At 35.4% G+C, this 24,388-nt stretch overlaps 1 protein-coding gene across 3 annotated transcripts in view; it reads left to right on the plus strand.

Moving 5' to 3' along the window:
* Positions 1-24,388, plus strand: part of SOX6 (SRY-box transcription factor 6) — a gene marked incomplete at its 5' end in the record, with an annotated part of 229,949 nt that overhangs the window by 168,663 nt on the left and 36,898 nt on the right. For all 3 annotated transcript variants that reach the window (XM_082000010.1, XM_082000011.1, XM_082000012.1), the window contains 2 exons: positions 762-942; positions 3,782-3,972. In XM_082000010.1, coding sequence (XP_081856136.1) covers positions 762-942; positions 3,782-3,972 — 372 coding nt within the window. The remainder of the gene's footprint in view (positions 1-761; positions 943-3,781; positions 3,973-24,388) is intronic.

Below are 24,388 nucleotides of genomic sequence, written 5' to 3' on the forward strand. Positions count from 1 at the left end.
TGTGAAAAAAATTCTTGATTTTACATAAATCTGTCAAAATACATGACGCATTTGAATAATAAAATATTGTAAAATATACAAAATTAAATAGTAAAAAAAAATATATTTTGAAATGCATATAGTACACATTCATTACCATAGTAAGTAAAGGAATTTTAATTCTGTGAAATTCTTATCTTCTATTATGAGGGAACAGCATAGATCATTTTACTAAACAAAATGTGCACTCAAAGTAAGATGCATGGAATGTATAAGTTAGCAGCAGCATTAAATGTAGGCCAAAGAACTGTCAGGGCTTCCAAATGATTCTTTCATAGAAGTACTTCTGATTCCTTAGTTTCTAATACATTTAAAAATAAGCTACATAACTTATTTTTATAGTGCCAGGAACTTTGCAAACAGAACCTATGCAAAAGCATTACTGAGCTGCTGGAAATTTTAAATAATTCTTTGTAAATGCCCTAGGTTAATTTAGATCTCTGAAAACACATTAGGAAATTAAGCTGTAATGTGAGCTAATTCAAATTTTAATTTGGCAAAAAGAATGATCCAGCCACATAGTTAATGTAAATAGAAGCATAACACAGAGAAATTAATGAGATTTCCTTTCGTTGAATCTTAAAGGAGGCAGATAATTAGCTTCTTTTGTTATTATTGCTGGAGAATGTAGTATTGTCTTCAAGGTGTAAAGTAACTGCTGCTTGCAAAATGATGTGTTCATTTGTCTTTTCCTAATAATAATTTACATTAAACTCTTGTAGGATGAAGCAGCCCAGCCACTGAATCTTTCAGCCCGACCCAAAACAGCTGAACCTGTCAAATCCCCAACATCTCCAACACAGAACCTCTTCCCAGCTAGTAAAAGCAGTCCAGTCACAGTGACAAACAAGAGTGGCATCCCGAGCCCGCTCGGTGGATCTCTGGGAAGAGGATCCTCTTTAGGTAACTAATCTGTCCTGGGTAAAGGAGAAAACTGGCAAGTTTTCTACATGAAATCTCAGCTTGGGCACACTTACTTCTGAATTAAGTATATATTTGTTCCTACATTTCTGTTTAAAGGGAAAAAAGAAATGGCAGGAAAGGTTTTCAAAGAACTCTTGAATGCCAAGGTTTTACAAAAGTAACGAAAAAGTTGCGGCACTGATATGCATCTACAAGAAATACAGCAAATAAATACATAACGTAAGACATATACATACATACAAATATATACACATAAGTAAATAGAGATGCATGTATAAAACATATAAAAGAGGTTTGTGTGAGTATCTTCCCCAGACATCCATTGGGTGTATACATGCAAAGTTAACTTTTGAATTTTCACCTCTGGATTAAACAAACAAAAAAATATCTTTGCTTGCACATAGACCCTGACCAGATACTACACGTACACACATAATGGTTCATGTGATTAGTGTACATGCGATGCAACACTGTAACATACCTTAAAATAAACAAGTTTTCAAGCACTTTATTGAACCAGGATCAGGGAACATTCAGTATCTCAATGGCGTACAGTAAACGAGAAGCCAGGCAAGAAGGTAACTCCAAATGTGTTTTTCAGCTATTTAGCATTCTAGAAGAAATCTAATCCTCTGCATTCGGGGTATTAAGTTCATCTTACAACAACCACATGCTGAATAAACTCTTTTTTTTTAAACAAAGACAGAAAGGCTTCAGTCCAGCCAGTTTATTTTATTATCTGTTAATTTTATTATTTGTTCATGTTTTTATTATTTGTTCACCCATCTGTCAAGATTTTGTTAATTTATATGGTTGCAAGTAGGGAATTTTTGACCTATTTGTTTAAGATTCTTTAATTGAAAAATAAAGCTTATTAAGTAATGAAACAAAATTGATCTGAGAACTATGTATGAAGACTACCTTAACCTTAACTACCTTTAAGAGCTGCAAAATGTAGATGATCAGCCCTAAAGTTCAAATAGTAAATTTTAACAGTGACTAGATACTTACTACAGACCATTTATTCACAATCAGTAGCTCAAGTGTACTTGTAAAATATATAGAAACACTTGTGAATAATGAACAGATACATTAAATACATACATTAAATATATAAAAATTATGATTTGTTTCATTTCCAAAACACTTGGGAACATCATGATCTCTGAAAGATACTTTCTGCAGCTAGCTAGATATTCTACCTGTCAATTTATTTCCAGGTACCACCGCACTTTCTAACATTAGAAAGTGTCATATCAGTTTGAAACGACCATTCCAGAGAAGTGGCTAGAGAAGATACACCTAAGGTGTGAATATTTTTTCATGTAAAGTCATAAAAACTTTTCCTCTCAATCTTTAAGCATAAAAGAACCCCAGGAAATATTGTCAAAAATCAGGAGGCAACTTGGGAGGTTTTGCTCCATTTTTACAATAAAATTAGGTGATTGGAGGTCTAAGTCTCATTAAAAGTCATGCAAATGTAGTTCCCAACTTACTTAGGCTCTAGAATGGAACTTCTTTGCTGAATCAGTTCAGAGCATTGGAAATTCTACCCAGCAAGAACCATGGTTGCTCTCTAATATGTTACTTTTATTTTGGAGAGAGGTGCTTCATTCAGACAGAAAATATTGCAGTTCCATCTAAAACATCACAGTTTGCATCTCTTCTTGTCTAGACCACAGTATTAAATCAACCGTTTGTTTCCCAGGATAAAGCATGCGAAACCCTTAATCTTAACCTTTTTTATTTTAAAAGAATTCAGGGTCCTTTAAGGTTGAATTTGCTATATTTTACTCATCTGAACTTCAACGAAGTTAAAAGAATATGAAAATTATCATTGAAGGAGAATTCCAAGTCAGCCTGTTTGGTTTTGTTTGGTGTTTTATTTTTCTTTATAGTGGACTGTTAGTAAGCACACAATTCTATCAAATTCAGAGCTTTTATAAAAGACATTTGCTTGTCAGGCAAATGCACAGGTCATGCACAAACCTTGATTGCTCAAAATTTCCTAGCTAGAATGTATATACACAAATCTATCCATGAGCAATATAGAGGATACTCCTATGCAGGGAGGATCAAGTTAAAGATTCATTGCAGCAACACAAAACAGAGGCACAAAATAATTGCTATCTTTTGATCTCAAATCAGAAACTGTATCTGGGGTACTCATCTTTGCCTCTAGCATGCATTTTAAGATACAACAGAAATGTTTTGTGTAAGTTTGATGCATGTTTAAAAGTTTCTCTTTCTGTCCAGGGTGATAGAAAGAAAACCATTTTTTCTGTCCTGATTTAAAGCTTTATATTCATGTTAAGGTAATAAGAACCTCTGTCCCCCAAAGTAACTGGGTGCTCTTTCTGAAATTGAAAGCTAAATGTCTGGAGTGATGGTTCTCTCAATAAAGAAATTCTAAAAATTGACATAGATTTTCATGGCCAAGTAAACAAGATTTCTTCCTCCTTCTTTGTTAAATTTATTAATTATTATTAATACTTCAAAAGCTTCCCACTTAAGCTTCAGAATATGTTGTCTTAAACACATATTTAGCTTTGAACTTTGAGTCCATGAGTATGTTCAGATACGTCCATATCAGGGTATGCCAAGACTTCAGTGGTTGTATTTATAACAGCAAAAGAAGTGCACAGGCTTATCAATCACTGTTGTAGATTAATTCAGCCTTCAAACAGACAACAATTGCTACTCCTCCTTCTTTTACAGATGTTAGTTAGGTGCGGCTCTAACAGTATGAGAACTGAGTGCTTACCCCGGATTCTAATTTGGATAATTACCTAAATAAAGTGTTTTTTTCTGTTTCTAGATATCCTTTCCAGTCTTAATTCACCTGCCCTATTTGGGGACCAGGACACCGTAATGAAAGCCATTCAGGAGGCTCGAAAAATGAGAGAGCAGATCCAAAGGGAGCAGCAGCAGCAACAGCAGCCGCATGGTATTGATGGAAAATTGCCCTCTCTGAATAACATGGGTCTAAACAACTGTAGGAATGAAAAGGTAATGTCTCCATTGCCACAAAGTCTGTCATTCATTCTTCTTTTCCCTGCAAATAGCTTCTTATTTTTATAGAAAATTTGTTTTTAGAGCTTAAACACACCTTGCCACTTCACAGTGCTGTGCTACAAACTTCTCTATGTTTACGTGACAGCATTCAAAAAAACAGTCCTGTGCACTCATGTGATTAAGCTGTAAGCATGCATATAGCAATGTGGAAAATGAATTGGTTGAAGCTACAATTGTTTGTGGTCACTAGATTTTGAACTGTGCTTTTGAGAATGATTGGATTGATAAATATGACAAAAAGGCCAGTTATGTACTAGTGTGGTCGAGTATTACAATGCTATTGAATGTATCTGAGTGTGCTTGAATCTGTGACTCAGATGCAACAAAGTATTTAGGCTCAAAACAGTGCTTTTGGCTCTTGGTTTCAAAGGAAAATTAGACGTTAAAGTTCTTTGTTGAATCTTGGCCGTAGTTTCCAAATGCTAAAATGAAATGGGGCACCACAGTAAAACCGTAAATGAGAGAAACTGATGAGAGAACAGGACCAGCGCTGGACTGAGCAGGACATCATTCAGTTTACAAAATAGCAAGCTGGGATCATATCCGAAAAGTGAGGAACGGTTTCTATCACACACACATTAAGGACCAGTCAGAGGCCGAAGAGGTCTCTTGCAAAATTCTTTGTATCTGTGTTGTTCTGCTCTGTGGCCTTTCCAAAGTCTACAAGAGCTGCTCCAGTAGCAGGTCTCTCTGTGTTTAACAGAGCCAGTGAACACTGAATCAGGTAGTTGGCTGAGCTATAAGGCAGCCCTTTTGATGAAGAATGCTTCTCTGTTACCTTTCCTAGAGGTGGCTTATGCTGCAAAAAATACAGCACACAAATTATTTTTCACCACTGACACAAAATCAGTTATATGCCACAAAACTTATTCCAGTTAACTAGAAAGGGAAAAATATTATCCCAGTAATCCCTATGGCATTGGCAAATAGGAACAGTTATGATGTAATTTAGTAATGAACGAAAACTGACATGTTTGTTAGCCTGTAAAGCAACTAGTGTTTCAGACTATTTGCTGCAAAAAAAAAATTTAAAAATTGAAAAACAGGTAGGTTTCAATGCCTATAATTCATTCATGAAAATTCTGTGATATATCTGTGTATTAGAGGGTAGGGTATGTATCTTGGGGAAGGCAGGGAATATTATATTATAGTCCAAAGACTAAGAGGAACTTTTAGTCCAGGTTGAGTATAACACAGAGAAGAATATTAAGTATGCCTTAAAATGTGAATTTGATAATACTATGATCTTTTCTCAACCCACAAGGAATACTCGGTGAGCAAGTGGATTGTTGCAAGCCACAGAAAGGCAAAGAAATGTTGTAAACAGACCCATCAGAGATTGATACATACCTTCTAATCTACATTTTGTATTTTTGCTTGATAGGTTTTTACAGTACTCAAAACAAGAGAAAGACCCAGTGTCTATTAAAAAGATTTGTTAAACTGTTACCACACAGGATTAACAATGCTTTTAGAAGTCAAATTCAGAGGCTAACAAATATTTACTTCTGCGAGTGTTAGTTTAAGTGTCAGCATTGAAAAACTCATTTAATACAGGTTGATAGTATGAAAAAATACATAAATTAATAACTGATCAAGCAGGCCATATTCACACAACACTCTAATTGTAAAGTCAGTGTTTGTCTTAACTAACTAAGCGGTAGGGTACTAAAGCCCAGGTTATAAAAATAAAATAAATATCACACCTATGATCAGTATTAAGAGTTTATAAAATTATGCTTATTTTAAAATATATTAAATGAGTTTCAGTGGCTTGACATTTTAAAATATCTAATACACTATAAGGGCTATTAAAAGAAATGTTAACATTTTATTTGACTTTGAAAAGTAAGTATAAAAATGGCGTATTTTCAGTACCATATTTATGTCTTGTATTTGATATAACACTTTTCTGTTTCATCTCACCTTTTAAAGCAGAGTCAGTAAATATTTCAGTGAATAATCGGAAATTTCTTTTTTGTGCCTGTTACTAGCAATACACATGTTGATGTACGACTTCCAGATTGAGGTTATATATCAGGCAGTCAGAGGAAAAAAAAAAATTTTACTTGCAAGTATAGCAGAGTCAATTGGAACTCTTTAACACATATAAACAACATCATTCTCAAATGCCTTCTTTTACAGAGAGACTCTTCACGATACACTTGCAAGTTTTAAAATCTGAGAATAAAATAGCAGCAAGGAAATCTGTTGTTAAATCTCTCATTGCCCTTATATAATCCTGCTGGGTTTATTTATTGTAGCATGTACGATAGAGTGAACCATTATGGCAGGAAAAAGTTGTAATATGTACTCTGGTTTTACCTTTGGTATAGTAGTCTGTTATCCTTGCTCTGTAGATGCAAGATAAGGCAGCGTTTACAAAATAATAGGATATTAATCAGTCATTTTAAATGACGATATATCCCCACTCCCTATCCTAAAGAAAATAAAAGAATTAAGTCAGTCATGAATACTAAAGGAATGCATTTATATTTTATAGCAAGTATAAAATACATTAAAAACAGAAGCAATCTTTGCACAAACAGAATTCTAGAATACTCTTCTTTCCCTCTTTACCCTCTGTCTTTCAATTTTTACATTATGGTATTTTTTTTTTACTTTAAAAATGATGGGCAGGATGATCAAAATGGGGGTTGGAGGGAGGAATGATAGATTACATCAATTAAAAAAGCATAATTTTGAAATAGTTGTATGCCAAGAAGGTTGTGTATAGTTTCTGTCATAATCCCAGTGAAGCTTTGATAACATAGTTGCAATTTTGGATTGGTTTCTTTTGAAGAATCAGGACCCTGTGTTTTCAGGACCAAATTTTTAGAAATTGGCTTCAGGTAATTAGACTTGTAAAAACAAGTAGCTAGAAGCCGGCACCAGAAAAAGATGACAAATTAATTGCCTGCAGCTGGTTTAAAAAAAAGCTATTGAGTTCTGGTCAGTTACTGGTCTTCAAGTACAGATAGCTGGTAATAGTTTGTTGTGCAAAGGATTGCGCTTACAAAATGATGTACATAGCTTCAAAGACTGGGCTTAGGCCTTTTTGGAAATGTGTTATTTAAAACTCAGAAAGCTTTGTATTTGGTTAGAGACACAGAATTGAAAATTACCTCTGTTCATATTCTGCTGTTCAAAAAAATCTCCTACAGAGCTTTAAAAACACTCACAGAAATTCATTCATCAGAAAGACCAAAACAAAAGCATGCACCACTCTGGCACAGTCAAACTTTGTCATTTGCTAAAACATTAAGGTTAGGCTATACTTTCGAGATGATACCGTTCTATGGATGTCTACGATTACGGAGGTATTTCAGTTTGTGCACTGTTGTGGGTTAGGGTAGGCAGGTAAGTACCATGCGGCCGCTCGCTCACTCCCCCTGAGTGGGATGGGGAAGAGAATCAGAAGGGTAAAAGTGAGAAAACTCATGGGTTGAGACAGTTTAATGAGTAAACCAAAAGCCGTGCATGCAAGCAAAGCAAAATAAGGAATTAATTCACTACCCATCAGCAGGCAGCTGTTCTCCAGGAAAACAGGGCTTCAGCATGTGTAACAGTTACTTGGGAAAACAAACGCTGAAACTTCAAATGTTTCCCCTTCCTCCTTCTTCCCCCAGCTTTTACTGCTGTCCTATGGCATGGAATATCCCTTTGGTCAGTTGGGGTCAGTTGTCCCAGCTGTGTCGCCTCCCAACTTCTTTGGCACCCCCAGCCTCCTCACTGGCGGGCCAGCATGAGAAACAGAAAAGGCCTTGATGCTGTAGAAGCACTGTTCAGCAATAGCTAAAACATCCCGGTGTTATCAGCATTGTTTTGGTCACAAATCCAAAACACAGCACCCTGCGAACTAAAATTAACTCTCTCTGAGCCAAAACTAGTACAGTGTACACAAAGCAAAAAGTCGTTATAGCAGAGCTGACTTTTTCTAGTCCACCTGGTGCTGATCAGGTGTTGTCTGACTGAGGAAAGGGAAGAAGTAACTGTGTCAGTGGTTTCGCAGAGTAAACAGAAACACTGGGGAAGGGGAGGGAATTAGGAAAATCCAGAAAATAGGCTACGGAGCTCTTTCCATGTGATATAAGCAAAAGTAAAATCACACAAATTTGGCTTTGTTCAGATGATATGACTTTTTTCCAGTCAAGCCATGCTTACCTTCAACAAAAATGAATACTTTAAAAAAATTCGCATTGCTAGAGCTACTTGTATTTGTTTTAGTATTTTGAACTAGCACGATTGCCTGGAAGATTTGCTTTGATTTAAGGCTGTAAATGAACCTGAAAATGCTATATAATTTGTAAGATAACTGGCATTATTTTTAAAAGGACCAGATCCTATCTTTTTTCTGCAAAAAACATGAAAACACTGAAAAAAAATTTCAGAAAATCTTTGTAGAAAAAATATAGACAGAAATGTGTTAATTTCATTGGAGAAAAATATAAGAAGTCAAGATAGAATATATACCATATTAATAATCACAACATATCTGCTAGACCCAAGGGTGTGCACCCCACCTCCCCATTTACTTACCCTTGAAGGAAATTCATTGAGATCTGAGAGGATCTTTAATATAACATTTTTATGTTCATATTCCATTCCCACTCTTTTGTAGATTTTCAGGCAACTGTGTATTTGCAGTAGGAAACAAGAATTAGACCCCAAAATAAATGACATGAGTCATTGCCTACTTCCTGGGAATTATGATACTTTAGCACCTCTTATAATGAGCCTTTTATTCCATTCTTATTTCTAAATCAAAGTTTTACAAGTTGAATCTACATCATTTATCCTAATATAGACCACAGTTTGTATGCAAAATGTGTACATTCTTAAAAATGTGTGTTATTTACCCTTGGAGATGTTACAGTCTATTGATCAAATCCATATTTAGGCACTTGGATTTGACTTGATAAGCCATAACGACCCCTTTGGAGGTGTTACGGTCTGCTGTATTTAGGGACTGTTAAATATGTGGATTATTGACACAATAGAGTGTAACAACTTCTCTGGAGCTGTTATGCTTCATCATTTATATGAAGCTACTGCACATGCGTACAGAATTTGCCTGATAAAAAGACTTCAGGAAGTCTTTGTAGGAAAAGTTACTAGTCATGCATAATCTCCTTTTGACTGCCTACAGCCCTGCAATGACTCCATCAATGTATTGTTTTTTTCTAAGTGCAAGCAGCAGTGGATTATGTGGCCAACAGTTTTTTACCAGCTTTTTTCTCCCCTTACATTCAGTATTATAGACAGAACAACTGCAGAGGCAGGAGTCATACTGTCTTTTCTGCAAGCGTGGGTATTTCTCAATCACCAAGACAAGCACCTTGTTATTAGTCATTTCTCAACTCAGTTTAAAAAAAAAAAAAAAAGCACATACTTAAGAGAATAATTTTCCAGTGCATCCTGCATTCAATTATCTTTTCTCCTTTTACCGACAGTAGTCATGACCACCCTTAAATTGAGAACATGAATAAATTGGTCATAAGGGCCTTGTGGATTTTTATAAATTTTTATGAATAAATTGTTTAGATTTGGAGGGACTGTTCTATTCTCATTTGCTTTTACCGTTTAAGAAAAACTTCTTCTATTTTCTTTTTTCCTTTAGTTTGTTATAGAAGAATATTCGTAACTACTAAATAAGAGGTCAATGCTTACATTTCAGTCTGCTGGAAGACATAACAGAAACTCAGCATTTTCAGTTGGATCCTTGTTTCTGTTGGTTAAATCTTAGTTCTACTTGTAATTAAAGGGTAAATACCTCATAATTAGGCAAAAAATGCATAGTAATATCAACAGCAAATGACTAGTTTTGCAAAGTTATTACTTTTATTATGGTATTGTCTAGATAGTGATTGTATCAAGTTCTATTCTCACTGCAACTTAAGGAAGGTCCCCACCCCATATAGCTTATACTTAGGTATAATTTAATTTAAGTTTAAAAATGTATATTTAGATTCTATAATAGAAAATCTGTTACTGTATAAAGAGAAAAAAGAAAGACACTGATTTACTTAAGGAACTGTTAGTGTGGTCTCGCTTTCTTGCAAGAATATAAGCAATTTATTCAAGTCAGTGGGAGTGTATTCCATCTGTCTAATGAAGAATCTGATTTCCACAAAGAGGCACTGCAACTGGGAAACTGTTTTTCCTGAATACGTCATTCTGCTTGGTTGACAAACCTTTCCCTGGGGAGTTTCTGAGACATAGGACACGTTGCATAGAGACAACCTCTTTACCATTCCATCTTTTTATAACAGATCAATGACTTGTCTAAGTTAAATGCCCCAGAATAGGGAAAAGTTTCGAATACAAATCCCAGCAGTCCTCATAATTCTTACCAAAAAAATGTCCTTTATATTTTACTGTGAATTTGGCCAATTTAGTAATCTGCTTGTGGCTGTGTATAATACATATAAGCAATGATTTTTTTTGTATTGGGTATTCAAAGTTAACTTCCTAAAGCCATATTTGGATACCAGTATTTTATTCTAAAAACCCTTTATTTAAAAAAAAAAAAGAGAAAGAAATAGAAAAATCTTTCATTCCAAAATTTTTTTGAAACTGCAATAATTTTGCAATTTCCTTTTAGGCTTGAATTTAATTTCAAATTACATTTTATTGTAGCTAAGGTTATCTTAGCTACATGAAAAATGTGCCTTCATTTTATATCAACTGTAATATTTCCTTAATAATTTTGAAAAAAAATAGTGACTCAAGAAAAAATTTTCTAAAGTAGCTGCAATGCAGGAGCCTAAGTCCCACTGAACTAGCTCTGAAAATTTTACCCTAAGGCAGAGAAGCAGATTTGTCACTCTGTATACAGTAACAGTGTATTTTCAGTGAAATTCAGCAATTTTGTATCCTTCTCCAGCTCTTTTTATGATAATTTGGACAATTCAAAATTTCAGCTGATGTAATACTGCCCCCTTTTATTAGAACTGGAAAACATGCTGGACTTCAGACATTTACTTCTGTAGCTGCAGAAATTCTGTTTATTTATGCTGTTCCTTCCAATATTGGAAATTGCATGACAGGGAAAGATAAAGCATGAAATCAATATAAGTTTATAACAGTGAATGGGAAAAAAAAAATTATTCCAAGCAACATTTTTGCAGGGTGTTTTGTGTGTGTTATGATTGGACTTCTTAGGCAGCATATCACACCAGGGAATTCCCTGCTATTTTTTCAAGAAGTTCAAGGTGTTGATGTTTCTTGGTTTTGTATGAACTTCATTGCCATACATGCTTGCATTGGTTTTCTAAATCAGTGTATTTATAGGATAACAGCAGGGCACAGTGAGCATTGTCGGTTTTTTTGGTTTTCATTCTTTTTTTCTTTCTATTGTGAGGTCTGATCAGGAACTAGATGCATTTTTGAATAGCTGAATGATTTTAATCTCTCTCAGACATGGACAAGTGTTATGATTAGAACTTTAAAATGTAATTTGAAATTAAATTCAAAGCAGAGCATCTTGGAAAAAGAAACTAATCTCTGGGTCTCCAACTATACCTTTTAAAGATAAATGTTTCCATTAAAAAACAAACAAGGAAAAAAAAATAAATCTGACTTCCAGTATAATCCTGAAACCTGTACTATATCACTAGCTCTTGTAGATATCACAGGAAATAAAATCAGGCTTAGAAATTGTTCCTATACTTAAAGAAATGTTTTATCTGATCTTTATGTATTTAGTGAGGAAGGCGATGGAAATTGTAACTGCACATGGACAAGGGGTCAAATACAGCCTTAACACTGGTACTCAGGTTATAAGAGTTATGGGAGGAAAATACCATCGCTAATATTAGCCTCTGTAGAAGAACATAGCTACATTATCAAGGCCAGGTTTATAATGGGAACCAGGTGCAGAAGGCTGTGGGTATGAAATCTTGTCAAGTCTGTTCCTCAAACTCAAGAGATAGAAATATTAAAGCTGCTCATGAAACGTTAACTTTCTGTCTGTATGTAACATATGATTCAGCCTTTAATTGATCACATGCTATGGCTCAAATACTACTATTTACACCTAAATATTCATATTCATGCCTACCAATACAACTACTAATGTTTTTTTCAGATTTACTTTGTATGCTATGTGTAGAAAGACATAAAAATAATGTGTTTGAAATTTACACATTAAAAATGCATGTTCACTGAAACTGTGGAACTGACAGTGAAAAAACAAAAAGAAACAGTGCAAAATTTCTGGTATATGTAGGTCATCTAAATTTACAATTAAGTTAGCTTTGGTTCCTGCTTACTATGGATGCAATTTTGCACCTATGGAAGAATTTGCTGTGCAGACCTTTGTTTTTAAGCATTTTGCTCAATTGCCTTACTTTCCAAAATTGTCTTGATAAAGGTGGTAGTTTGTGCATTTCTGCTCCAATATATTTGATGTGCAGTTAAATGCTTAGTCCCTCAAATTATGCAGAGGCTGATTAAAATAAAATCTGAATTATTGTCTATTGACTAAATTATCAAAACCAATTAATTACGTGAAAAATATGTAATCTTTGCAAAGTATAAATCATGGAAAATTTATTGGACCATAAATTAAAAAAAAGTTTGACCAGTCCAATAATGAGGTACATATGTAAGAAATTAAAAGAAAATGCACCTAAAGAACACATATGAAACATTATTATTTGAATAACTACATACACACTTATACATATACAGCTCTGTGTGTGTATATATATATACACAAACTGCATAGTGAAGAAACTCTCCACATTAGGTGAAGTTTTAAAGTTTTATGCTTCCAGTTAAATCACAAGAGCACTTGGCAATAAATTATTATTTTCAGGAAAGCACACTTATTTGTTAATAACAGCTATTTTTGCATTTGAGTATTGGCTACTAGAGTTTTTGCCACTACCTATGCTTAATAGTACGCTTGTATGCTGAACTATGCTCTTTTATTTCTGTTGTCAGGGCTACTTGAAGGGGTTGCCTAGCTGCAGGTTTTAAACCTCATTAATAATAATGATGATGATGATGATGACGATGGTGATGATTATTATAATAATAATAATAACAACAATAATAATAACAATGTAAAGAAGGGGATTTGGCCCCTTCTATTGCCTTGCCAGCTCAAGTAAAAATGCCAAATACACTGCCTTTTCACTTGTATGGGCTATTTCCTGTGAAAAGGATAAAAGCTTTGCCCTGTTTTGGTCTTCTCCCTTAAATCTTGGGGCAACAAAAAATCCCAAAGGAACAGAATTAGATTAAAATGGGTCCCGAGGGTGAATGTTGAAATATTTACACAAACCAACAAGGATAATCTTTCCCAAAGGATGGTGTTCTGCCATAAAGGATAGTGTCTTTGTGATGTCTGTAACAGCATAATGATTGTATCTTCTTACGTACAGTACATTTCCTAAGCTACTCAGGAGACTTTGCAGATATGTGCTGAAATGTATTCCATGTTTTTATTATGCTTTTCCACAAAACAGTAGACAGGTTGAAAATTATTGTTCAAACGTAAATTTGCTAGGACAGGACTATATTCATTGATTTAAATTGTGGGTCAGAATGGCAGCTGCACAATCCTATCATATCACTTCTTCAATTGTCCTGAGAACTACAGAATACATTTGCATATTATTTCACACTTAGATACAAGCAGAGAAATCCATGAAAGTTACTGCCATTTATTTGCAAGCTCTGTGTATTCCTCTAAGTAAATTCAGAACAGCAAATGCATTGCCATTATAACTCTTTTAACTGCAGTAGATTAAGTATAGCAAGGATAAATTTGGATTACTTTCTTTGATACTTCATTACTTTCTAAAATTAAAAATGTCTCCTGTTTCTCGAGTATGATTAGGCTGCATCAATAGGTATGATAAATTGAAATATACTCCCTGTTGTTGAAGGATATTTACTTAGCTGCCTGTTTGTGGGATTATACACTACTTTGTGCTGTCTTAACTGTTTTGCTTCAAACAAAAGAATAAGCATTCTAGCAGGTAAAATTGTCTTCTTTTATCTTCTTCTATGAAAAGACTTGAGTGAATAATGCAAATGTTTGTTTGAAATCTGATTAATGGAGTTTGACCATGCTTATTCCTTCCTTTGTTTTCTTTTCACAAATATCCATGCAAATGTATTTTTATTTCTGTAGATGTATTTGCATAAGAACATGGACATTTGTGCACAATTAGGCATTTGATGTTCATGCCCAAATTGCTCACACCCTGTTCATAAAAAAACGGAGGCTTTGATGCAGCACCCACTTCAAACCCCATGCTGACCAAATGAGGAACACAGTATCAGGGAGCTCTTCCAGCCCGATACAGTGTCAATGCTAATTATAGATCTTTACAGCAACTCTATGAACTCTGCAGCAATTTATTCTAGGGGTCCTGCAGGCCTTGCTGCACTATGCCTTACCGCTGCCATCTTTTTCCTACCAATGGTACGTCAGAGGCAGGTTCATTGTTTTTTCTGTGGTGTTGAAGCTAATGGATGCAGGAGCTGATAGATAGAAGTAAAGGCTTTCCACTACCTGTGAGGTCTTTTGGCTGAGAGAATTCCCAGCTGCTTTTTTTCAGGTAGTTTAAGGCAATGTTGCAATACTTATCACTGAGTCAGGTGTTGAAAACAATATATTAATATAATTACAATAATACAATACATATAATTTGTAAAATTATATATTTTTACAATATACAATTATATAACTATATATAGTAAGTACAATAATATAATTCATCTTAGGTGACCAACTACAGCGTAAATCACAAGCATTTAAGTGCATAGTTCATGCATAACTCAAAAGTTAGGTTGTTACGACACTGACACATTACTCATACATGTATAGAAATTGCTGATCCTCCAGAGATCGTTTGAAAAGGTAGGAGAGACTACATTTGTGGGACAGATTGTTCACTGCACATAGGTTGTCCATCTGTAATCACATAATACTAACTCCATAAACAGGTCTATCTCAATTGGAAATGTGTAGCAGGGTAATGAATGATATTCAACATCAGATTACTCGTACTAAAATCATGTTCAAGTCATAGTAAACTGTTATAACACTACTTAAAACCTAACCCACAAGCTGAAATTGCCCAGCTTACATCCTGAAAATCTACAGACAACATTAATTTCCCAGTATTTCACTTTTATGCCTGTGGCCTCTAACATGTTGCAAATGCGTCTATAAGAAAGGCTGGAAAAACATATCAAGTTTCTGTTCTCTTCCACTTGCTGACATTCATTAACTGAGGGAGAAGAGCGAGACAAGGTTTTGGAAAAACCTCCTCTTCACCTCCACCCGTTCCAAAGCAGTTTATTAAACAGCCACTAAGAGAAGTGGACACTTGTGCTTTAATGTCAGACACATGTTGATCAGTAGCTGGGTGCATGCTTTCAATGTTATCTTGCCAAAGGCTTCTTGAGATAGCAGGCAATTCTTATTTCACTGCCATTTTCTTTGCATCCTTGAGTTAAATTGTTAAGTGACAATTTCATTATGTATCTCTTATTCAGATGAACTACCTTTTTATATACATACAGATTCTTGCTTAGTGCATCCCACTTTTGTGTGCTTGTTCCTTTCCATTTCTAAAGCACAGGAACACTCTTTGCTATATTTCGGATAGCAGTACGAATAGAAGACATCAATGGGAGGATGTGCATTAAAACTGTACACAAAGTGAGTCACTGACACATCATATACTGTAAAACTTCTTGGTCTGTCAAGGGTTCAGCAGGTTGCCAAAACATACTCACTTGCCAGCTCCATGCCAGAATTCTGGTCCTTGCCTGATGTCACTCAAGGTCTTTGAATACTCTTGAATGAGATTAGGTTGTATGGCTGCATTCTTCCTCCCAAGGGATTCCCCTTTATCAAGGGATTACTTGCATGACCTTTGCATAACTCATGTGGTTTTTTCTGCAATATTACACTACAGATCACACTACATCATGACAAATGTCTCATTGATGAAGTGTATGTCAACTCTTTGTTTCCTTTCAGAAATAACCCAAAACTTATAAATACAAGAAAGGTATTTTCCTGCAAAGTCTTGCTCCCACCCTCTTTTGCCCAAGGTTTTTTTTTTTCTCTTTTTTTGCAAGGAACGGGATGAGTTAATAGTCACGAGTATAAACTGACGATATGTAGACCACGATGCCTATCAGTCCTCTGCACTAAAGAGCATGCTTTGCTATGTAGGATTTTCATTCTATTCAGTGCAAAAGCCATCTGTAGTTTATCAGTATATACTCACTACCATGAACAGGCAAAAGTAATGAACTGTAGTGTGGGAAAATTGTAGTGAATGTGTGACTTATCCTATAAGGGAAGGAGATGAAGTGTACCACTTGCTTGGTTTATCGAGTGATTTCCCTTTATGTCCATCCATGCCATGTTACTGTAGCTACCTGGGAATACATGTTAAGAGAACATAAAGAATCCTGCTAAAAGGGGAAAAAAGCACCCAATTTCCTGTTCGTGACCCCATTTAAGTTTTCCTAATGTAAAGCATTTGCTATGTTAAGGGTGGATTTCAGCACATGAGCCTCTCTGAATCAGGACCCACTTTACTTATTCATCCTTCAACTGTTCTGGGGCTCCACTCCTGCGGTATTAGGAATGCTCCTGATGTGGTGCAGACTATGCTTTAGGTAGTGGAAGTGTCTATCATTGTCTTATCATGAGAGGGAGGGAAATTCTCTTGCAGTGTTAGCAATAATCTGCTAGATTGTGTCTCCTTTCCTTTTTTTCCCTACTGCTGCTCTTCCCCGCTGCTTACTCTCACTGTGTTTTAGCTGGGACTCTTGCAGTGGCTCATGAAAACACCATCCTCATATTGCTGCTGTGTGTCACATCTTAATTAATAGAATAGTACACAATTTCCACAGTAGAATTCCCACTAACACCTTACATGTTGAAAAGTGAATATTATTTCACATATTTTTGCTATACAGTAGGTATGTTCTCTATACAACCACATTCTTGTTGCTAAATCTGCCCTGGATGTGAGTTCACAACTAAGCTAAACAGTGAACATTTTTGATACGCAAAACACAAAATTTATCACATTTTTGATTGCCTGAAGGTAGCAAAAGAATAGAGATAAAATTGAAAACTGCATTATAAGTTAATCAGTAACTTTTTTTTTCTTTAATATTTCTATATTGTTAGTGATGAAAGAACTCATTTAGGATCAGACCCTTTTAGGCTATGCTTTGAATCAAACCAAAGCAGGTATAGCTCCTGAGATGAAGATCTTCAATAGAATTAAAAGAAAGAGCTATCTAGGTTCCACATGCTGCCCCTCCAGCGCAAAGGGAGTTCTCAGCAACCTGGGCTACAGCTCACTGCCCCCTCAAGGACATAACTACTTGAGCAACTCTGCTGTAAAAGTGGCAAAACATGGCTTTGAAAACAAAAAGTCCCCACTCCTTTTAAACTGGAACATTTCACTGTTTGAGTTTTCAGCATGACCCTATAAATAGCTGAAGCAGAAGATTTAAGTGATTGTGGACTGTTTGTGTTGGGAACCATTAGGTTGGAGGGCGAGGGTTGGGACAGAGTTTCGCTTTGAATGTAGTGCAGAGTAGGGAATATGAGTAAAGGAGCGCACAGATAGGAATATGAAGATCCTATAGTTTGAATGGTGGATATACAACCAGATAGCTCCAGAATATAGGTTCTTTCCTTCCTTTTGGCATCATCCCTTTCAGTTCTCCCAATATATAATCATTTGAAATTCCTCTTATGTCTCCGTTTATAAACCCTAAGAAGCAGCAAACCTGAGCCTTGCTGTTTGCATTCTTCTGATATCACACTCCTATCCCACTGGGGCCCTTAGCTGTAGAAAAAGTTTGAGGGAGGGGGAAGAGATGTTTTTCCTCCTCCTTAGCTGTTCCAGTAGATTGGCAGGTGGGGAGGGGAGAGGGAGCAGACAGTAGATTTTAACATTCAAAGTGGAGGCTGGGATGTGATATACCTCAGCCTGGCATACTGCTGTTTATCATTGCTTCACTTAGCTGATGCGGCAGTGGGGTTGGAGCTGGGTGGAGGTTGGTACCTGATGGTGCACAGTAGGGAGTCAGGGAGAGCCTTGGTCAGACTGTTTTTGCAGAATTCCACTGCAAAATCTCCATCTGCACTGGAGATAGCTTGTCCTATACAGAAAGCAGTAGAAAGGTATTTTTCTTTATGTCTAAAATCTGTGTTACAGATTTACAGGAAGTATTTATTTATTCTTCAAATTAGCTGAGCAGGAGAATTAGCTAAACAGAGATGGATTTAGAGATCAGCACAATGCAGCAAGATTAAAAAACCCTTTCCATCTGAATTAATGAATTTCTGACTGTTTTTCATAAACTAGTTTTTCAGAAGTCATCTGTGAAGGCTTATATAAAGAATTTTTAAAGGTAACTTAATGGGATGGAGAAAAGGTTTAAAATTATCTACTGGGGCTGTTGCAGGAGATATTAAATATTGATTTATCTTGGAGTAAGAATCATACTAAAGAGTGAGGCTTGTAGTCAGATCAATTTATCTGGGATACAAACTGTATGGCTGTATTTAGTACAATGTCAACATGAATCTTAAACAAGTAGATATGAAAGGTTGAGCATTTAATCTAAATCAATTGGCTCTCCAAATCTTCAATTAAAAAAAAAAATCTTAACAGTTCAAACTGAACTGCTCCTAAATGTTTCAGGTGGTTTATATTAAAAAAATGCTTCATTTAGTCAGTCACAGTATATCATAAACTTCATCTATGCATCTTGTTGCAGCTAGGAACAAATATCCACAATCCAAGGCTTTTCCAAATCTTAAGTTTTTAATACTCCAAACTCTCTTGAAAACCCAGTGTAAATCGTTCAAGTAATCTGGCAAATAACACTGTAAGCAATTTTCTGCTACTTGCCACTGCTGCTGCACTGCCAAGCTTTTGGTCATAATATAAAAGTTGGCTCAGATTGTACTTAACCAACTAAAACTGATTATGTTCCCTTTTCAGACATAAATAGATACCAGCATGCCAGCTAGTGGTACTGGCTAAAATATTTTTCAGTATGTATAAGTGTACATAGGTCTCCAGTAGGAAATCCTTTATCCAAGTGTGACATCAAAGCAGTACACCTCAGATAATTTAAGTGTTACATTTGCTTTTGTTTGTACTGTTTTCTTTAAACATATTCATTAGACAAGAGCAGAGCCGTTAATGTTCCATGACACAAAAATCCATCAAACAGATTTACGGCAGAGGCAGTGTGGCATAACAGCCAGTGGACTGGCCTAATGTTCAGAAGTCCCAGGTTCAGTTCTCAGCTTAATCATTGACTTTCTAGGTAACCAGGAGATAATAATTTCCCCTCTCTGTGCCTGGAGATACTGCTACCAACCTCCTTTTTAATATGATATTGATACTGCTAATGCACAGTGGTAGGTATTGCGATTATCTACATATATAATAGTAAAAAGCACCAAGATATTGATTGCTTCCCCAGGACATTACTATTCTCTTTCCTGTACGACATAACTAGAAAATACAACCACAGTTGTAAAGTATACCAGTATACAAAGAAGTAAGGAAGGTATGAGACAGGAAATTCCCTCTTACTCACAGATTGTATTTGTCCATAGAGAAGCAAAAATCTTCCACTGGAATGAAGTGCTGGAATGTTCCTTCATTGAATCACATGAACTTTTCCATATATATGTCATCGAGGGTGGATGAATAAGGATAGGGGAAAAGAAAGAAAAAGTTCATGTTAAATGGAGATGTAGTAGGACCCAGTCTACACTTATGCTGAAAATGAGGTCAAAACCAGGTCTTAAGTGGGACATAAGTGGCTAATACACCCTGTAGGTGAAACTACTACTTTGAAACTCCCATCCAAGATTGGTTGTTAAGGTATAAAAGCATTTTCTAAACTGTCATTGTGGCATTGAGCTGGAGAGTACTTTAATGGATATCTTATGTGGGGAATTTGAAACAAGCTTTTCATGATAAAAACAAAACAAGGTTTATAAAATCATTCTACTTCGAATGAAAAGCTAGAGAATGGATTTTTGCCAGTAGCATTAGCTATAGATGACTAGCAGTCTTTGTATATTGCAGCAGTAAAACCACATAATTTTTTCAGCCCGTAGGTATTCATTTTGCATTTAAGATGGTTTCAGGTGTAAGGGTTCCTGGATTCTGCATGAAAAAAATGCATAGCCTTCAGTTACCTTTTTTAAGTGCTCTCTCTCTTGCATTGTTTAGATTCATACTTCCTGCATGGAAGAGTTACTCCTTCCGAGAGATGTAAATGTCTCCCAGTTTCCAGGAAGTATGTATTTGCCTGCATTTGCATGTTGGATGTAGCAAATGGAACCTTTATCCTACTTTATCAGTTGCTGTTTTTTTGTTTGTTTTGATGAATTTATAGTATTCATAAATCCAGTTTGGGCTGCTTTTTCCTTGCATACAAATTTTAAAAACATAAATAATGAGCAACTTAGTTCTGATTGATTGTATTAGAAAGATAAGTAAGTAAATACAGTAATTTTACTGATAGGGATTTTGTTCCTTTGCCTTCAGCTAGGACATTGTTAATGCAAGGTCTTTTCCATTTGCATAAATCCTTACAGGACTGTGTTCTTGACTTTCTCTTGTTTTATTCCTAAAGAAGAATAATTCTTCTTCATACCAGAAGACCTTCATCCTGCCTGTCTCAAAAGGAAAAAGGTGTAATCAATAAGAAGGAGAAAGCATCTTTTTCAGCCTGGAAATAAGTTTTAAAATTTTTATGCTCAAATTCAGGGTAAACATACAAGAACTACACACTTTGGCCCTGACTCAGTGAAATTCATTAGCCCATTCTTAACATGAGCGCACAAGAATTCCCCTGGAGTTAGTAGTGACTATTCATGTCTGTGAGGCCTCTGTTGGAAGGAGTGGAAGTACTCAGCACCTTAAAATTAAGACCTATATGAGGCTGTAAGAATTTGCAACTCACTGTTTTGTTATTTGTTTGGGGTTTTTTTTTCTGTTGAATGAAGATTAAAGACAGGAGATAGTTGAGGGGTACATCTATATTATCACAGGCATTATGTACATCATACTTGATATTGTAATCATGCAAACAGTAATCCTTCCTTCCTGACATAAACAGTAAGCAGCACATTTTCCTGAGGCTGAAATAATCAGAGAAAAACATGGCAGTGATGGGGGTACAAGAGGCAAAACACTGCATAATGATGTTATTATCATTGTTCCATTGTCACCCATCCTTATCCTTTAGTGATATGTTTCTTTTCTCTCTGAACATAACAAAGAAGGCCTGAGTATAAACAGAGTAATATATAAGCAGCAATCATAAAATGCTACTTTGAAAAAGTATAGTTAAAATGCTACAAAATATGAAAAAAATATAAGATTGATAAATACAGAAAAACCCTACTTAATCTATATATGCATGCTATGCAATTAAATATTTACATCCAGCACAAGGCAAGGCATATACTTGAAAACAGTAGCATTTGGTGGGATTTTGTTAACTGCCTTGATTGCATTTCTAATTCTAAATATGAATATGAACATTTAAGCCCATTCATATTTTCCCTGAAGTTTAGTTCTTTAATTGTAAAAATACTTACAAATAGTGTATTTGAAATATCTGCCTTTAAACTTTTATAACTACTGCCCACATGTGGAGTAGGAAAAGTGTGTTTATTGCTATTTGATAATTGGTTATTACATCAAGTAGTCCATTTTTATCACAGGTTTTCCAGTATTGTTTGATCATGTCACAAAATATGACATGTGCCTATCGTAAGTCACAGTTGAAATGATGGAATGAAAGTATCTATGAGAACATCATCTCTCTTAGCTTTTATAGGTCTAAAATCAAATATATATGTGTGTGTCTGTTTGCATGCACTTATATTTCCATATTGTTCATAAAAGAACATCATGTTGCTTCTCAAGATGTTTGACCAGTGGTGTGTGTGTATGTCTGTGTGTGTGTATGTCTGTGTGTGTGTTCTAGATTGTTTAAAGACCTCTCTTTTCCCAACTCTGTGTTGAGGACAGCTGAATTTGCTTTGTGCTGTTGAGGTTTGCAGAACACCGCAATGAAATTGAAATTGGTGACTTCTTTTCTGCCTTTTTTTTTTCCATTCCAAAAAAATTGTGCTGAACCTAGAATAGTTCTGCTGGTTGTTATACTGCTGTGGCTTCTTGCTAAAGCTGTGTTTTCAGCCTGGAATATATTACTAGATGATTAGGAGAAAAGGAGATTCACAGTTTTGAAGCTAGCAACCAGATCTCTGACCTTCTAAATTCTGTTCTGATTCTAATGCATGACAATAGTTTTAATGAAATTTAGTCACAAAGAGAAAAGTTTTGGGCAACATGCAGATATATGTACAGAATCATGGCATTGTCTAAATTTGGTAACTAATTTTGGTACACTTTTATGGCATTTCAATGTCTCCATTTTTAAATACTTGGTGAAAGTGGCACCATAACTGACAAGGTCCAACCAACTGCTAAATTAAACTAAAATATAGCAAAATGTATATTATTATTCCTCTGTGGTATTTAGTCCTCTAAGAAAAAAAAACCTTCATTTTGCCATGTCCTTACGCATCTATTCTTGTAACTCAAACGTTAGAAATTTGAATGACCATTCTGAAGGTCCAAGAGGAGCTATTGAATTGCTTCCATTAGTCACTTCACAGCGCAGAAAAAAAAAGGTCCTCCTATTCCCCAGTACAAGTATGTGTCAATTGTAATTTGTGTTTATTTTTATCTGTCTCTCAAAATTGCACATGTATGTGTTTAGTTAAAAGTAAATGTGTTTTTAAATGGTTGCATTCAGATTCTTTCTAATTACAAGGTAAATAGATGTGGTCTATACCATTTACCAGTTCTCCCTTAAATCTAGTGAGCAGTACCTGATGCTATGAAAGAAAATTAACTTCTCTCCTTAGAAGGCTCCCAGTTAATCATCTGTGGATGTTGGTCAGGAGGGAAGGGAGCAGCAGAAAGAATGAGGGAATTTCTCTTTGACCCCAGCAGTTGAACAGCTTACACTCTGGAACATGAGATTTGATTATCTTAGCATGTGTTACTACAAATGTTATTAACAGTCATAAAATTATCCAGCTCTTTTAAAAACAAGTGACAGCCCAAGCTTTGGACTCTTTCTGACCTCTAGTGAATTCTACAGCTGTATTATGCAGAGTGTAAAGTAGTAACTCCTTTTGTTTGCTTTTCATTTACCAGCTGTTAATTTAATTGATTGTTCCTTTGTTTCTCAAGGACTAATGACTTCTCATCAGTCTAAGGTGGAATTCCAGAGTTTGTGTGATTTTTTTTTTAAAATCTTTACATTTTCATTGATGTGTAATTTTACTGTAGGCTGCTGTATGAATTTGCTGCTGAAACAAAGAGTTAATCAGAAAGTTCTCAGATATTGCCATGCATCATGCCTTTGTGCATGAATAAAAAGTTGGAAACCGCATGAAAGCAGTAGTTGGGTTACCACACAACTGGATATGCTTAAGTCTGAACGCTTCATAACTCTAACTACTGGGGAGTTGCAAACTTATAAATAACCTTGCAATTGGTTAAAACCATATTAAAACCATATGAACAAAGACATAAAGCATTTGGTTAAGGGGGCTCAGTAAGTGCAGTAATCCTGTTGAAAGTAATCTAACCAGGGCAGATCCATAGCTTAGGAGTGCCTGCAAGCGTGGCAATAGTTATGGGTATGTCATTACTTCATGTGTAGGGGGGCATAATAGCCTACTTAGGTGGAAACATTTGCTATCTGTTCTCTATTTTTTGCTTTTTAAAAATATTTTTAGATTCATACATTTATTTTTAAAGGCAAGCTTCAATGCACTGAAGTCTATTAACTTATTAGTATGTGCTGAATGCTCTCAATAATCAGGGAATTCATCTAAATCCTTCTTATTTGTGTTCAGAGAACAAGATGGCTACTGCTCACACTAACCAGAGGCTCTAGGAATTCTGAACCTTATAATCACACTTCCAAAATAATTAACTAAAGAGAGTGTTTACAAGTAGGCTGCTTGGGTTGGCATTTATTTATCTGATTAATTTTTTGCCTGCAGTTTCAAACTTTTTTCTAGACACTTTAAACTTTGATGAAATTGCAATTCTCGGTTTTGACTCCAGAACCTGGGTCTTAAAAGAAAAAGAAGAAAGTCCCAAATCATGATAATCACTATGAAATTCTGTTACTGAACAACTTTGGACTATTTTCTGCTTGTGATTGTCACGTGGAAGCCAGCTGAGGCTTGCCAGTCAGGCAGAGGAATTTTAGTCTATAT

Source organism: Phaethon aethereus (assembly GCF_964289735.1).
Source record: "Phaethon aethereus genome assembly, chromosome: 5".
NCBI classification, from domain to species: Eukaryota; Metazoa; Chordata; class Aves; order Phaethontiformes; family Phaethontidae; genus Phaethon; species Phaethon aethereus.